The 12,560-nt window shown below is 43.6% G+C and overlaps 1 protein-coding gene across 3 annotated transcripts in view; it reads right to left on the reverse strand.

The window, feature by feature from the left end:
- Positions 1–12,560, reverse strand: part of CUEDC1 (CUE domain containing 1) — a 60,840-nt gene that overhangs the window by 13,572 nt on the left and 34,708 nt on the right. For all 3 annotated transcript variants that reach the window (XM_042442668.1, XM_042442669.1, XM_042442670.1), the window contains 4 exons: positions 9,420–10,074; positions 6,222–6,349; positions 1,853–1,979; positions 939–1,122 (listed from right to left, as the gene is read on the reverse strand). In XM_042442668.1, coding sequence (XP_042298602.1) covers positions 939–1,122; positions 1,853–1,979; positions 6,222–6,349; positions 9,420–9,710 — 730 coding nt within the window. In that variant the 5' untranslated portion in view covers positions 9,711–10,074. The remainder of the gene's footprint in view (positions 1–938; positions 1,123–1,852; positions 1,980–6,221; positions 6,350–9,419; positions 10,075–12,560) is intronic.

Raw genomic sequence — 12,560 nt, forward strand, 5'->3', positions numbered from 1 at the left:
GTTAAAAATATAAAACCATTAAAAACATACCAAAGCAACACCCCATTAAAGAATTATGTATTGAAAGTCTTCCCCTGAAGATTTTAAGGTTCTGGCAGGTTCATATGGGGAGATACAGCCTTCCAAGGAGTCCAGATCCAAGCTGTATAGGGCTTTCTCAGGTCTTTTTCATTACTGGACCCACTGCCTCCTTTTCCCACACTCCTGGGGCCACCTTTCTCTCCTTTTCTCATCTTTCTCTGCCCCACAACCTCTCCAAGAAAGGCAGTCCAAATACAAAATGTCATAACTGAGATGGGAAATAGTTTTTTGTGGGGTTTTCAGGCTATGTGGCCATGTCCTAGAAGAGTTTATTCCTGATGTTTTGCCAGCATCTGTGTCTGGCATCTTCAGAGAAGAGATGGGAAACATTGGAGTCCCTCCAGATATTGCTGGACTGCAACACTCTGGATCAGAGTGTAGTTGTGTATTCCTGCTGGCCCTTATGGGTCGTATCAACCCTATGTTTCTATGATCTTGCAATGCCCAGTTTCCCCCACCATTGACTAGACATAGCTGATGGGCATTGCAGTTTGAGGACACTGCATGGACCAACATTTGTGGGATGCAGGGATCACAGCCCAGTAGAAGAAGAACTGCTTTGGATGCAGAAGGTCCTACACTCAAACCCAAGACATAGCAATTCTGCAAGACTGATTGCTACGTGAAGTCGAAGGCTTTCATGACCGGAATCCATAGGTTTTTGTGGGGTTTTCAGGCTATGTGGCCATGTTCTGGAACAGTTTATTCCTCATGTTTCACCAGTGCCCAAAAACCTCACAAAAAACTGATGGTTATGTCTGATGGTGGTGGCCTCCTATGAGGTAGATCTAAACAGGTCTGCCAAAGAAAAGGAGACACATCACTACCAGAACGGAGAATGAACAGGAAAGCATTACCTCTTTCAAGGGCCAGAAGAAAATCCCGGTTCCTCTGCAGTTCCCTCATGAACTCCTCGTTCTGGAGGAAGAGCGCAATCCGCTCATCTTCAAGATACTGCTTCCATTTCCTCTCCTGGTCCAATGAGACTTGGGTTCTCTGGCTTCCCGGGCTTTTGGTTGTTTGATGGCAGCTTTGAGAACTCTAGACAAAGCATGAAGAAAGAGTCAACTAGTAGGCATGGCAAACAGAAGCCGTTTCACACATGATGTGAAAGCAAAGCTGGGCTCACCACCAAGAACACTGAACAAGGAGCTCCCGCCAAAGACTGACAAATGCCTCTCCAGGATTTTGCAAACATACCACATTTTGCAAACATACCGCTTTATATCTATGTTGACAGTTTAAAAAAATTAAAATGATTAAAAATCTTATTATTTCAAAAAGGAATACGAACAGAATATCTATCTATCTATCTATCTCAGAAAAAGCTGCTCCTTTACAAGGCTTCTTTGCACATTTTCAGCACTTCCACACTGCAGAATTAAAGCAGCTTGACACCGCTTTTACTGTCATGACTCCATCTTGTGGAATCCTGAGATCTGTAGTTCGGCGAGGTGTTCAGCCTTGTCTGTCAGAGAGCTCTAGTGCCTCGCCAAATTACAAATCCCAGGATTCTTTAGTCTAGAGTCATGGCAAAGCGTTGTCCAACTGTTTTATTTCTAGTGTGGAAGCACCTTTTGTCAATATGGATAAAAATGGCAACGTTAGAGTCTGCCAAAATGAAAGGCAATGCTCCCTGGGGTCTTCTTGCCAGCCTTGCTGAAAGAAGCAGGCAGTGTCCAAGGTTCACCAAGGCTTATTCACAGCAGTGGTTTATCAATACGTTCAAATGCAACCATGGTCAAAATAAGAAAACATCTCTCTTTCCCACCTGCACTTTGTCCATCTGCTGGGGCAAGATGCGAAGGAAGTCATCAGGAAGATTGCCTAACAACGGGGGGTTCCAGTTCCGATACCGTCGTGGCGCTGGTGGGCCACTGGAATTCTGGATATCAATCCTGCATGGTCAAAGGAAAAAAAGGGAGGGGAAAGACAGTAAAATGTAGGTGACGCTTAAAAATCTGGTTGCCTTCAATGAATCCATTTGGAGCAAATGTGTCTGGAGCTTAAAAATCTGGTTGCCTTCAATGACTCCAGATGGGGCAAATAAGTCTGGAAGGTATTAGAGATTGCAATATTTCACAGAATCCTAGAGTTGGAAGAGAACCCAAGGGCCACCCAGTCCAATCTCATTCTGCTATGCAGGAACTCTCAGTCAAAGTATCCCCAACAGATGGCCATCCAGCCTCTATTTTGAAACCTCTAAAGGAGGAGACTCCACCACACTCCAAGGCAGTTTATTTCACTGTCCAACAGTGCACCCAGTAACACCCAGTATGGAGACCTCCATATATGTGCATTTACCCTTCCCCCATAGACCTCTGTTGGATTGGCCAGTTTGTTAATGGTCTTATTAAAACTGTTGTATTGTTGGCGACACCCCGTTTTGTCGTCATTTCATTTCACGGGGTGTGCGATGGGTCAATGGTATGATGGGGCAATAAAAGAACATGTAGGCATCTGACTAATATCTCCAATTGTTTTACTTGTCCTGTTTGGTTTGTAACATCTTGCTTGATGAAGAAGCCCATGGAGCTTCGAAAGCTCACAACAAGTAAATGGTGCATTTCGGTTGGCCAATAAAAGTATCACTGATGGATTTTTGTTTGCATTTGTTAAATGGCCAACACAAGCTACCCCTACATGTTTCTTGTGAAGTGTTAAAGGAAGCCTGGGGACAACCAGGAGGGTATCCAGACTACACAGTCACAGCACTTTGACATCACTTTCACTGCCATGGATCCAGGCTATGTAATTCTAGGAGTTGTAGTTTCGCGGGGAACTTTACAGCTCCCAGAACGACAGCATTAGGAAGCAGTGAATTTCAAATGCCTCGCCAAACTACAAGTGACAGGCTTCCACCGGATGGCACCTCAACAGTTAATAGTGATACCAAACCTCTACAACTCCAGGAGCGTGGAAGGACTGTGCAAACTCTGTTCAGTTCTGGGACACAAAAATTAATTGGATAGTCTTTAATTCTAAGTGAAAAATTGTTTTGCGCCAGGCTCCTATGGGGAAAAGAGAAAGCACAGCAAAGCAAGCAAAACTCACCGGTCTGATGTCTGCCCACCCTTGAAGACACATTATTACCATCTAAAGAAAGAAGGCCAGTAAGGCCATTACAGTCGGAGTCTAAAAATACCCCAGAGCACCACAGTTTCCATAGAGAGAATAGCCATGCTTCTCTGTCCCGTAAGCCCTTAGCGCACCCAAGGAATGTTGTTTTTCCATTTTGCCTAACCTAGTTATGTCTGCCTAACACCTCCTCCACTCCATCTTCAGACAAAGTGCAGACTGGAGCTTTTCACCTTACCTAACTTCATCTCTCTTCTTTCATTCTCCCTCCTTCCCTCTCTTCCTCCTGCTCCCATTTGTTTCTGGTTAACTTCAAGACAAGTAGAACAACTCACCATAACCTGAAGAGAGACCCAGCATGGTGTAATGGGTTGAGCATTGGACTATGACTCTGGAGACCAGGGTTCCAAATCCCTGCATGGCCATGCATGGCTGGCCTTGGGCAAGTCACTCTCTCTCAGCCTCAGAGGAAGGCAAGGAAAAACCTCTGAATAAATCTTGTCAAGAAAATAATGTGATAGCCTTAGGGCTTGCATGCGTTGGAAATGACTTGAAGGTACACTGCTACAACAACAAATGCAACCTTAAAACTCACTCATTTTTCATAGCTTTTTAGTCCAACCATAAAAGTTTTATAGTACAGTTACTCAGAAAGATACATCTATGGAGAGGGGGGAGATTCCACCGAAACATTAGAAGAGCCTATTGAAAGTAAGGAGGGAAGGTAGGAGGAGACGAGAGAGACTGGGGAATTTTAAAAGCAGCTGTAAAAATGGGATGACAGAAGATTAACCATCACAAATTAGGACCACTGGTGGATGTCTACTTCATATGATCAGCCCTGTAATGTCTGTTGTTCATCACAGTTTCCTTGATCTGAATGCTGGTAGATACTGGTGGCAGAAGAATCTAGCAATGTGGAGTCTATGACCAGGGACTGGAATTTGGTGGTCGATTCAGGATTCTTGTTGTTGTATGTTTTCAAGTCATTTCCAACTTATGGTTGCCCTAAGTCGAACCTATCATGCAGTTTTCTGGGGCTAAGAGTATGTGTCTTGTGTAAGGTCACCCAGTGGGTTTACATGGCCCCAAAAGGGAATCAAAGCCTAATCTCCAGAGTCATAGTCTGACATTCAAACCATTACACTATGGTGGCTATTACAAATTTCATTTAAAACACACACACCATTTTCTAATCCTTAAGTCTGAAAAGTTAAACCCACCAAAAACCATGGATGCCAGCTGTGAAAGCCTTCAACTTTACACTGAAAGGTTTGAAAGTAAGGGGGCTACATAGTTGATCAAACATCTGGTCAGGCATTGGTGTGTGACTTGAATAGGATCCAGTTTTAATTCCCTCCTCACTCCATGACCAGTGCAGGGCATCTTTATGCAAAACTGAATAAAATTTGCCAGTCAATTTAAGCTGCATAATATGTATATACACTGCAGAATCCAGCACTGGAAAAGTAGACATTTGGGCTGCTTTGGTTCCACAGCCTTCATAACTCTCCCCAGAGTCCAGCTCTCAGAATGAGAATCAACACTGTGATCCTTTAAGGAAGAAGAGTCTCCATTCAGCAGGCAAAAGATACCAGCGAACTAGCAGGCAAGGAGAAGGGACCACCAACATCCATGGACGGATATTTGGAGCAATTCCCTCTGCCAGGATTCTGGGAGGTGGAAGAGAGCAGCAGCCAGACTTCCTTAACCAACATGTGCGAGGGAGGCCTGATGGAAGAAGGCATGGAGCCAACAGATCCAGAGGAAAAGATGAAGGAAGCGCAGAGAGGGCCAAACTCGGCTGTGTTTCAGATCTTGGCATGGCTTGCAGATGCTCACTTTACCCCAAGGAGTCTAAAGCTGGGAGTTAACTTTCTCAGGTCATTCAGTGAAGCGTAAAAATCCACAGAGGCAGCAAGAAACAGTAAGTCTGACCTCACAGAGATGTAGGGATGCCAACTCTCAGTGCCTGTTTTCGTGGATCATGGATCATGAGTCAATAGTGTGATGCAGCAGCTAAAAAGGACAAAATGATCCTAGGCTGCATCAATAGTAGTGTAGTGTCTAGATCAAGGGAGGTAATACTGCCATTCTATTTTGCTTTGGTCAGACTTCACCTAGAATACTGTGTCTAGTTCTGGGCACCACAATCCAAGAAGGATGTGGACAAGATGGAGCGTGTCCAGAAAGCCGACCAGAATGGTGAAAGATCTGGATACCATGCCCTATGTGGAGTGATTTAGGGAGATGAGTATGTTCAGCCTGGAGAAGAGAAGGTTAAAGACTATACACATGATCACAAATACTCATGTATAGGTCTAGAAATTTTAGTCAAAATATTGATCCAAAAATGCTAGGTCAGCTTATTCATGGGTCAATGTAAGTACTTTATTTTAACTCTTACCAAAAAAAAAAAAAGGAACCATCTCCTTGTCTGCATAGTGGCACCTCCTTTGTGGTATGTGTGCATTTTCTTTGCTCCATCTGTATCTGGATGCTTCCCCCACAAATCACACAATCATGATTTACCGTAATTCCCTATCCATCCATCCAACTTTTAGGGTGGGCATAAACAGTTATGCCTGCTGGAATTTTCTAAGCTCTTTGGCATGGTTTTGTTTTGCTTCGTCCTTTACATGCTTTGTTACCTGCCCCTAGGATTTACCCTTGACCTATCCACGGGTCATAATTTTGTCCCCCAAACCTGCCCTCGACTTATACATGAGGTCGAGTATATACAGTAGTTTCTTTGAGGTATTTTTATCCCACTTTGCAACCTGTATGGAAATCCGCTGTGCCGTCCCAAGAGAACAGCTCATGCAGGTCACCCAGATCGCACAAGTGCTAAGGCTTAATGTACAGAAAGACAGGTTGTGAATGAATATGAGAAGAAACTCCTTAGCAATGGAGGGCATTGAATCCCTGGAAATCTGCAAGCAGAAGCAGGTCTACTCAATGTTGGAGATGTTCTTCCTCCAGATGTCCTGCATCAACCAGCGGGGTGCACTAGATGCTTCCAAGACCTTTTCCAAACACGAGCCTGACAAACTGCTGCTTACCTGGGGGGTGGTGTCGGGGGCGCCTGTGGGTACTGTCGGTCAAAGACATGCATGTCATAGGAAGGGGGAGAGTAAACAGGAGGTGGCTCTTCATCTGAGCTGTCAGGTTCCAGAGTCCGTTCCAAAATCTGAATTGAGTAAGAGGAAAAGATAGACACAATTAGAAATGTTTGCAACATTTATGGACAGAGGCTGTCGCACACTCTCAGCCTCAGCAACCCCATGACAGGTTCACCTCAGGGTTGCCACAAGTCAGAAGCGACTTGAAGGCCCACAACAATAATTCGTAATGCCACCAAGCTGAATCTGGCTGACCCACCATATATCATAATGGACTGTCAACTGCTTAACAGCACTCACCCACCTGCCCCTTTTCACCAGCCCCAAGCAGGCAATAAAATATGTTCCACAAAGACTGCTGGTGTCCTTCATCAAAAACACAAGACTGGGCAAACAACCAACAATGTGCCCTTAAGTCACCCGGGAGAGGATGCCTTCTCTAACTCCTGCTGCACACAGCCAAAGGGATCGGGCTGGCCATATTTAGATGACAGAAGACTCTGGTGTGGGGGATTCCTGCTATCATCTTGTTTTCAAAGCCATAAATAGCAGAGGAGCATCTCAGAGCACAAAACCTTCTCGCAGTTGTCCCCTTTTCCTACAGCATGCCCTTGTCAGACCTGTTTTCAAAACTATGCAAGGCCTTCCATTATTTAATCTCTGCACAGTTGCTGCTCCAGGACTCCTCTTGGCTGGGCCCAAAAAGTTGCAAACTAAGTGATTCCAGAGGTTTCCAAGCTTTACTGTGCAGGCACAGAATAACCCATTTGTGTGATTCACAGAGATCACAAAGAAATCACATATCCTTGCATAGCCTTCAATTGTCTAGATTTGACAGTGACAGTCACAATAAGGCTTTGCACAATGTGCTAGACTTTAATTTTATTTCCTTAATTGTTTTAACTACTTTTAATTTCATGATGGCTTACGGTTGATGTCGTGCCTTCACGTTGTTTCTGACTGACGGCGACCCTATCACAGGGTTTTCTTGGCAAGTTTCTTCAGAAGGGGGTTGACATTGCTGTCCTCTGAGGCTGAGAGAATGCGACTTGCCCAAGGTTACCCAGTGGGTTTATATGGCTGAGCCGGTCTACAGAGTCATAGTCCAATGCTCAAACCCCTATGCTATGATGGCTTTGTAAAAGATGCTGCTAATTTTTAACTATACAAAGGGGTCTTGCAGCACTTTTGAGATTTACATAACTGGAAAAGTAGTTGTAGCATAAGCTTTCACAGACTTGGGTCTGCTTCTTCAGATATATGGAGCCTTTCATTCATGGAGTGGAAGACGCTGCCTTGGAGAGTGCTGGAGTCTCCTTCTTTAGAGATTTTTAAACAGAGGCTAGATGGCTATCTGTTGAGATTGAGTCTATGTCTTCCTGCAAGGCAGAATTGGTTGGATTGGATGACCCTTAGGGTCTGTTTCAACTCTAGGATTCTAGGATTTGTGATTCTACCCCACAATCTACCTTAAAAGCAAGGGTTGTTGAAGAAAACACAAATACACATTCTCCTGCCGGTGAGCCATAGTACAAAGAACAGTGGCAGGGAAATCAGATTCAAAGCTCCATAACTATGTAGTGTTAAAAGGCCCCAGGAAAATGTCCATTCTTTGTTTCTAGCCATTCATTTGAGACTGAGTAACTAGGAGGCTGAAGGGCTTCTTCAGGTTTCCATCCCTTCTACATCGCTGCCTCTCAGAAACCGAGGCTTACATACTCACTGAAGGGTCCCTTCTTTCAAGAGAGAACTGTCACGAATAAATGAGAAAGGATCAGGACACGAGAGAACGCAACTAGGCAGCTATCGCTGGAAGGAAAATCCACATCTTGGAGCCTGGCAAATCCTTTACACTTTGTCATGTGCCCACGTCTTTAAAACCAGATCAGAACCTTAAGTAGCTTCAAAGCAGGTAATAAGCATTAATTAGTTAACCAAAACCCACTGACCTCCTTTACTAAAAAAATAAAACTGATGTAACCAAGTTACGAACACAAAACCAGGTGACATAGGCCCAATACAATGTCTATTGTCCTTGAACTAAGACTATCTGTGAGTGTGTCTGGTCACACTTGTCTTAAAAAATAATCTCACAGTGACACCTTGACTTTCCAAAGGTTCAGTATACACAAACTTTGTTTCATGCATAAAATCATTAAAATTTTGTGTATAAAACTACTTTTAGGCAAAGCATATAAGGTGCACATGAAACACAAATGAATTTCGTGTTTAGACTTGGGTCCCATCAACAAGATATCTCAAGATGTATAGCGTATATACGTCTACCTCATGTAGAAGTCGAAAGCAGGGTTTGGGGCTCAAATTATGGATTTTGATATAACATGTGGGTAAGTCAATGGTAAAACTTTAAGGTATGTAAAAAAGGATGAAGCAAAGGAAAATGATGCCAAAGAACTTACAAAATTTGGGAGGCATAAACAGTTTCTGCTCACCCTAAAGACTGGATGGATGAGAGAGTAAAGTGGGCTGCTGGTTCTTTTAGGTGCTCTGAGAAGGTGTTTCTTTTAGGTGCTCTCACTTTTCACAAGGGGATGGTTCCTTTTTTCAAATAAGAGTTAAAATACAGTACTTACATTGACCTGTGGATAAGTTGACCCAGGGTTTTTGAGTCAATATTTTGTATGTATGTACAGTATACAAATATTCCAAAAACTGAAAAAAATCCAAAACACTTCTGGTACCAAGTATTTCTGGTCCCAATATGTAATAGGTGGGCTACCAAAGGATATGACACTGAGGACCTTCACAAAGCTGGGGATGGTCCTACAAAGGGATGTCATATTGAGGAGGAAGCAAGCTTGTTTTCTGCTGCTCCAGAGAACAGGACCCGGAACAATGGATGCAAGCTGCAGGAAAAGAGATTCCACCTCAACATTAGGAGGACCTTCCTGACAGTGAGGGCTGTTCGACAGTGGAACACACTCCTTCCTCAGAGTGTAGTGGAGTCTCCTTCCTTGGAGGTCTTTAAGCAGAGGCTGGATGGCTATCTGTTGGGGATGCCTTGATTTGGATTTCCTGCATGGCCCTTGCGGTCTCTTCGAACTCTATTATTCTATGAGTCTATGATTCTACGATTCAACCAATACTAACCCAAGAAGAATACTTGGTAAAGCTTACCTCTGGAGGAATACTGTCATCTGAATCAGAGCTGTCATCACATCCGCTGCCATCTAAATTCATCTGCAGCAGCTGGTCAATGGTAGCATCCACTGCACCGTTGTTAGCCCTCAAAACACATTCAATGATGTCGTAATCCATATTGGGGAACATAGTCTTGAAATCCTCCATCGCCTGGTTAAACTCCAGCCGCCGGACCTGCCTAGCAGGGCGGCTGTTGTTGAGTTCCTGGGCGGAAGAGCTGTTCCTTGAGCTACCATTGCTGCTGCTCCGTCGGAACAGACTTGTCATTTTTGATAACTGTTTTTGGAAAATGTTTAATTTTTTCTTCTTCTTCAAATCAGCTTTTGAGGTAGAGAAAATAAGTAATAAAAAAGGAAGGAAGAAAGGGGGATAATAATCAAACTGTACAAATCCCAAACCAGGAATAAGAAAGGACTGAGGCACGACCCGTCGTCCAATTTCGTGGTCAAGAAGCTAAGTAGCCATCTTCCAGCAACACTGGTTGGTAATCCGCCACAAAATGGTGGGACATTGGAGCTGCCGAAGGAAGACGGAGATGAATAAACCTGAAGCGTTTCCGACTAGGTGAATCTGCCGTAGGAGGTTGCTTGGGTCCTCAGAAATACTACTTCAGCCTCAGAAGCATGTCAGCCTGCAAATAAGCAGACATATTTTGTATTAGAAGATCAGGCACAAATACGTAGAGGTACGAGATAGAAAACCTCCCTTCATTCCCCATCCCCATGCACAAAACTTTATGAAGTTGGGTAGACTATAAGGCTGCATCTGATACAGTCTGAGACCACTTTGACTGCCATGGAATCTTGGGATTTGTAGTTTGTCTGACAGAGAAGCTAAGTATCTCAAATAACCGCAGATCCCAGAATGCCATCGGAATGAGCCATGGCGGTTATAGCGGTCTCAAACCGCATTCATTCTGCACAGTAGATGCAGCCTGAGTTGAGAAGTGGGGGCTCCCAAAATAAATTGTTGCGCTGATTTTGTATTGTCTCCGCTTTCGTTTTCCACTGTTTCTGAAATTAGATGCTGGTAACTCAGGATACCAATGTCATATATACAAAGGGAAAGAACTAAAGAAGGGGAACAATGGTATTCCAGGGAGATAGATATTTCACAAGAATGTAAGAATAGTAGTGGATCAGTAGTTGTTGTTTGCAGCCCTCAACTTCGACTTATGGCGACCCTGTGGATGACATATCTTCAAGTCTCCCTATCTTTCATTGCTTTGCTCACTTCCCACAGATTCATGGCTGTGTCCTGCCCTAGCTGAGTCTAGCCATTTGGTGTGTGGTCTATCTCTTTTTCTTCTACCTTCCACCTTTCCCAGCATTACTGTCTTTTCCAATGAGTCCTGCCTTCTCATGATGTGCTCAAAGTACGACAGCCTTAATGTCACCATCTTGGCTTGACCTGATCTAGGACCCATTTGTTTGTCCCTTTGGCTGTCCTCACGCACTGTTCTCCAGGACCACATCTCAAATGAGTTGGTTTTCTATTTACTGTATCTGCTTTTTTCACAGTCCAGCTGTCACATCCATACACAGTGGCTGGAAATAGTATGGCTTGGACGGTCAGTTTTGGTGCTCAGTTGTATATCTTTACTGTTTAGGAACTTCTCTAACTCTTTCATGGCTGCCCTACCCATTCCTAGCCTTCTTCTTATTTCTTGATTACAGTCTCCATTCTGGGCAATGTTTGATCCCAGGTACAATACATTTTTGACTATTCCAGTTTCTTCACTGTCTAATTCAAATTTACATGGCTCTTCCATGGTCATTATTTTTGTTTTCTTTATGTCAGCAGCAGGCCTGCCATGGCACTTTTTTCCTTGACCTTCCTTAGTAATTATTCCAAGTCATTTATGTTTTCTGCTATTAATATTGTGTCCTGCATCTCTCAGATTGTTCCTTCCTCCTGTCTTCTTCTTCTTCTGAAGAAGCCTTGCTCTTTGTATGACAATTTCTGCATATTTCTGCTGTTAATTTTGATTTTTAAACTATGATTTGTATTGTATTATATTTGTAACCTGTATCGTATTGTATCTTATTCTGTTTGTAAACCGCTGTGATCATAGGAACGGCGGTATATAAATAAAATTTCAATCAATCAATCAATCAATATAAGTTGAACAAGTATGGTGATAAAATGTAGCCTTGCCTGAGTCCTTTGCCTATTGGGGACCATTCCATTTCTCCATATTCTGTTGTGACAGTGGCCTCTTGTCCTGAGTATTGATTTCTCAGCAGACTTATCAGGCCCTACCTGGAATACTGTGTCCAGTTCTGGGCACCACAATTCAAAAAGGATGTTGAGAAACTGGAGTGTGTCCAAAGGAGGGCAACTAAAATGGTGAAGGGTCTGGAAACCATGAAGACCTATGAGGAACACCTTAGGGAGCTGGAGATGTTTAGCCTGGAGAAGAGAAGGTTAAGAGGTGATATGATAGCCCTGTTTAAATACTTGAAGGGATGTCATATTGAAGAGGGAGCAAGCTTGTTTTCTGCTGCTCCAGAGAACAATGGATGTAAGCCACAGGAAAAGAGATTCCACCTCAATATTTGGAGGAACTTCCTGACAGTAAGGGCTGTTCGACAATGGAATACACTTCCTCAGAGAGTGATGGAGTCTCCTTCTTTGGAGGTCTTTAAACAGAAGCTGGATGGCCATCTGTCAAGGGTGCTTTGATTGAGAATTCCTGCATGGCAGGGGTTGGACTGGATGGCTCTTGGTGTCTCTTCCAACTCTACGATTCTATGATACTTTGATTCTATCAAGTGTAACTATCAAGTAATAGACCAAAGGTCTATCCAGCATTTTGTCCTGGATTATTTGCCAATGCCCACCCTAACCTCAAGAATCTACACAGAACTTTGTGGCTCCTTTGCATACCCAGGCCTAACCTGAGTTGTAACCTGTTACCTGGGCCTTTTTCCAAATTATTCTCCTCCTCCTCCTCCTCATCATCATCATCATCATCATCTGGAGATTAGGTGGGTTAAACCCAGGATATTTTGAAAACAAACAGGTGTATAACCACTGACTGGGAACTAAACCCAGAGCTACAGTCACACCAAAAACATGAAAGACACAGAAGGGCATCCAAAGGTATTGGTGACT

This window comes from Sceloporus undulatus, chromosome 11 (assembly GCF_019175285.1).
Source record: "Sceloporus undulatus isolate JIND9_A2432 ecotype Alabama chromosome 11, SceUnd_v1.1, whole genome shotgun sequence".
NCBI classification, from domain to species: domain Eukaryota; kingdom Metazoa; phylum Chordata; class Lepidosauria; order Squamata; family Phrynosomatidae; genus Sceloporus; species Sceloporus undulatus.